Below are 4,988 nucleotides of genomic sequence, written 5' to 3'. Positions count from 1 at the left end.
CTGTATAACTGCTATACCTGCGTTATGGTTTGCAGTTTTAGCTCAGCAGTCCAAAGCCTGATAGAAAGGCAGCGTTTAATTTGACCATATTGTGCTAGCGACGTTCGCTTTGTGTTCTGACTTCTGGGGCACGATGTGACCAAATGCAAACGTTATTATCCTTGTGATACTGCGTTAATGTAACGATATATAAGTTAACGTTCCATGAAGACGTCGTGCATACTTGTACTGTATTTGTGTCTGTGCATAAGTTCTCAATTCTCACATGCATTATGTGCTTGTTTGTTTTCAAAGCCATCGATCTGTCATATGACTAAATCATCACGATACATTTAGCCTTGCAGTAATAGATGGACCTAATGTGCTCGTGTCAATGTGCCTTGTCCCTTCTTAAACAGTTATACTATTCGTATTTCCATTGCAGAAGTACATTGCTGTTGGTACCTTGTTAGTACCTCAACAATACTACTGTACTTGTCTGTAAATTATATTGACTTTGTGTGTTTTATTTTTCCTCATCTTGCAAAAAGGACTACAGTAGAAAATTATAGAGCTGGCTAACACTGGCACATTTACAGAAATGTCGATTAATATGTGCTGTCCTTATAAATATAAATAAATAAACAAACATTCATTATTCTGGGGTGAGAAGGCAAGTAGTAAATCCTCTCCCCACTCACTCCGTCTCTGTCTCTAACAAGATTCCCTCTAGCTGATGAGTGCAGGCTGCAGCAATGGGTGATGAACGTGAGGAGACAGGACTGGACCCCCACCGCAAATTCACGTCTGTGCTGTAGACACTTCGAGGAGGATAAGTTCTTCACAGACAAGAAGGTCAGCTATACATATTTTTATGCACTCACTAACGTTTCATGACTTTTCAAAATCTATAAATAGTGGTGAAAGTGGCTAAAACAAACCTAACGTGGTGTAACTTCATTAACAATTCAGAATCTGAATGTGTGGCATAATTTAATGATTTCGTCAGTCACCCTTTATGGGGTCTGTGATCATGATAACACCCTTTCATAACCACTGCCAACATTTTGTGCACATGTAAGTGTCATTACGGACCAATTGCTATTTAAAAGGGGGGGTCACTGGAGGGATTTTCAGCACTCTGAACTAAAAAGCTGTGACCCTTCTCTGACCAAAATATATTTTTCCTTTACCTTCCACAAGTGATAGAGAAATTATGATTGACCCTCCCCAAACAAATGTTATACTATGTTCACTTGTGAACCAAGGTTCAGTGTCAATAAAATCATAGGCAGCACGAGCATCATGCATTGGACAAAAATGTGTCATGTTCAGATCGCCTTTTTAAACAGAGCAGTAACATAGCCTAATTTACTCAAGTCCTTCTGATTAAAATGGGGTATAGCAGTCCATGGTTTTCTCGAAACCTGATGATCTAAATAGCTGTTATAATAAATTGTGATGTGATTCTATAAGCCCTACACGCGGAGAAATCACATTTAACTATTTCGAAATTTTGTCAGAATGATCCTTGCACTGTGTGTTTTCTACCTTCTTTGCATGATCTCAGTTCTAAATCATTCCTGTGTTTAAATGAGAATCAGAGCTGCATATGCTGGGAGACAGGGAGGCTCCTCTTAAAGGTGTCGGGTGGAACGATTGACCGTGCAGGAGTTTTGTCGGTTGGCTTCCTGTGTGCGCTTGTGCTGAGACTACCCTTATTGTTGATACTCAATTTGGAGCACTCCAGTGTGCAAGCTGTTTTTTATTCATTTTTCTATATGTATGTGTGATATGTATCACAATCTAGCCTACCAACCGATGTCTTCTGGGTTTTCTATTAGGGCAAGAAGAAGCTGATGAAGACTGCTGTGCCTACCATTTTCGACTTTCCTGACCATTTGAAGAGAAAGGCAGCAACTCCCAGGGCCAGACGGACCAGGCCGGTAAGTATGATTATGGAGGTAAGTGAGCCTGCACCTGTTGCACCTTTTCCTGTGTTGCATGTTGAGGTTGTTACCAACATTGACAATGGAGATTGTGGGGTGGAGATAGGAGATAGTGGTAGCAATCCTTTAGCTGATCATGACTATGCCATGGTGATGCAAGACACTGTTGTTATTGACAGTGTCCTTCATGATGACATATTTATGAATGATGTCCATGCTGAGGTTGCTGAGATCGTCACAGATGAGGTTGTTGCGGATAATACTGCGGAGTGTACCACAAGCAGATACTCAGAAAGCATTAAGCATGACCATCACCGCTACGTGGTTTCTGAGTCTCCCAAAACTCTCAAACGAAAGTATGATAGAGTACAGGATAAGCTTGTTGGAGCTCGCAAAAAACTTCGGTTGAAGTGTCAGCAGACAAGGAGAATGAAAGCACGACTCTCGTCCTTGAAAGATCTGACAAAGATTCTTCAGAAAGAGCTGCTGATCTCAAATGAATGTGCTTCTCTTTTGGATTGTATAAATGATGTTCCCAGAGAAATCATGGTCAGAATCCAAAAGAAGAAGAAGACGGCAGCTTTTTCTGAAGAACTAAAACAGTTTGCGACGACACTACACTTCTACTCTCCAAAAGCATATGATTTTGTTAGACAGAAGTTCTTTTTTGCGTTGCCAAATCCTCAGACCATTCGCAATTGGTACAGCAGCGTCTCGGCAGACCCTGGATTTACCGTAGCATCTTTCACTGCTCTGAAACACCATGTCGCTGATGAGAGGAAAGAGGGGAAGGAAACGATCTGCTCATTGATGTTGGATGAAATGTATATTCACCAACAAATTGAGTTTGGAGGGGACCAGATCCATGGCTATGTCGATATCGGTACTGGTGAAATCGAAAACACAGTCGCCACGCAGGCATTAGTCTTCATGGTTGTAGCCATCAATGGGTCTTGGAAGATCCCCATTGGATACTTCCTCATCAACAGCTTGACTGGAGCAGAGAGGGCAAACATCGTCCGGGAGAGCCTTCGTCGCCTCCATGCTGTCGGAGTCCGGGTTGTCTCGCTGACATGTGATGGACCAGCGCAAAACTTCGCCATGATCCATGAGCTTGGTGCCACACTTAACATCGCAAACATGAGTCCTCATTTTCTCCATCCAGAGGATCAAACTCAAAAAGTGCACGTGCTCTTGGATCCATGTCACATGCTAAAACTGATGCGAAATGTGTTATCGACAGCTGAAGTGTTACAGACAGAAGATGGGAAACAGATCAGATGGCAGTACATTGAAGAACTCCACAAACTGCAACAAAAGGAAGGTCTGCGCCTTGGCAACAAGCTTCGAATGGCACACATCGAGTGGCGACAACAAAAGATGAAGGTCCACCTTGCAGCCCAGCTGTTCAGCAGCAGTGTGGCTGATGCCCTGCAGTACTGTGAGCAAGGGCTCAACTATCCCCAGTTCAGAGGCTGCGCGGCTACAGTTGAGTTCTTGCAAACAATTGATGCAGCTTTTGATGTCCTTAATAGCCGCAATCCATTTGGGAAAGGATTCAAAGCACCAATGAAGCCATTCACAATCCATCGTGCCAGGGCTATTTTGGAACGGGCAGAGTCATGTCTCCGTGGGCTCAAGGTGAAAAACAAGAGCAACAACTGGGTCTACATGCACGCCACTCAGAAGAAGACTCCTATCTTGGGCTTCATTGCTTGTGGTAGAAGTGTGCTTAACATCTACGCAGATCTTGTGGAGGGACCAAGTGCACCGTGCAGGTACCTTCTGACATACAAGCTGAGTCAGGATCATCTGGAGCTGTTCTTCTCGGCGATCAGAGCACGTGGGGGTTTTAACAACAACCCCAATGCAAGGCAGTTCCGCGCGGCCTACAAGCGACTCCTTGTGAGGCACCAGGTGAAGAAGGGCACAGGCAACTGCCTTCTTCGTGACAACACCGACATCCTGGATTCCACACCGGCAAATATCAACATTGCACGCAGGATGGATGTGGCGCCCGTGGAAGTGCTTTTGCCTGGAGAAGACGACATCGCTGACCTCCCAGATGTAGACAACCTCTCAGAATACAAGGAGGCAGCCATCAGCTACATCACAGGCTTTGTCGTGAAAAAGATGAAGGAGAAGGTTACCTGCATGCCTTGTTCCCAGGCACTGACATCAGCTGACTCCACACATCCTTTTCTGGCTCTGAAGAACAGAGGTGGTCTACAGAAACCATCAGCCGGAGTCATTGCAGTTTGCCAGGCCACTGAGAAGTGCTTTGAGAGGCTTTTGAAAATGAACGGGGGGAAAGCTCCAGCAGGACGGGGAACAACTGCAGCAATTGTTACTCAAGTCCTTGCAGGTACTTTGGAGAAAAACCTGTTCCCAAATTTACACAACCACATGTTTGATATGTGCGTTGAAGCAAACCACGTCCATGTTCTGGTCAAGATGGCGTCTGCCTGGTTCTGTAAAGTTCGGATGAATCATTTGGCAAAAAGGCAGACGGAACAAATTAAAGAAGGAAAAATGGTCCGCAGGCGGCTCACCAAATTAATACATTTTTACGGTGACTAAGGAGAGAGTGCTATGCATTTTGTGTATATATGTACATGTAGAATGTGTTTTTACCACGGCGCGGGGTCATAAGATTGAAAAGTCAGGACAGTCAGTCACTCATGGACATTTAGTGAATTTAGTGTTTGGGAGGGCTATAGCTAGGGATCGGAAGGCAGTAGGGAGTCGGGATTCGAGGGGTGGGTAGGATTAGTGGCTATGGGGATATGGGTGGTGTGGGGGGATAGGGAGGTGGTAGAGTTGGACTTCCAGGGGTGGGTAGGGTTCATGGTTAGGGGGATATGGGTAGTTTTGGTTGGGGGCATATGGATAGGAACGTGGTAGAGTTGGGATTTGAGGGGTGGGCAGGTGGAGTAGTTGGGGATAGATGGGTGGTGGGAGGAGTGATGTTGTCCTGTTTGTCACCATTGTGTGTCCTGTTGTGTCTTGTCTTTTGTGCATATGCACTCTATTTTTTATAATGGAGCTCAAAATTCACGT

The 4,988-nt window shown here is 44.7% G+C and overlaps 1 protein-coding gene across 1 annotated transcript; it reads left to right on the top strand.

The window, feature by feature from the left end:
- Positions 1 to 2,075: 2,075 nt before the first annotated feature.
- Positions 2,076 to 4,508, top strand: LOC310784817 (DNA transposase THAP9; the record flags this gene model as incomplete). The annotated part of the gene is made up of 1 exon (XM_083645857.1): positions 2,076 to 4,508. The coding sequence occupies one exon, from the start codon at positions 2,076 to 2,078 to the stop codon at positions 4,506 to 4,508; it is 2,433 nt and encodes an 810-aa protein (XP_083501983.1).
- Positions 4,509 to 4,988: the final 480 nt, after the last annotated feature.

Source organism: Poromitra crassiceps, assembly GCF_964638095.1.
Source record: "Poromitra crassiceps genome assembly, chromosome: 11".
Classification (NCBI taxonomy): domain Eukaryota; kingdom Metazoa; phylum Chordata; class Actinopteri; order Beryciformes; family Melamphaidae; genus Poromitra; species Poromitra crassiceps.
This window is presented reverse-complemented; position numbering and strand designations above follow the sequence as displayed.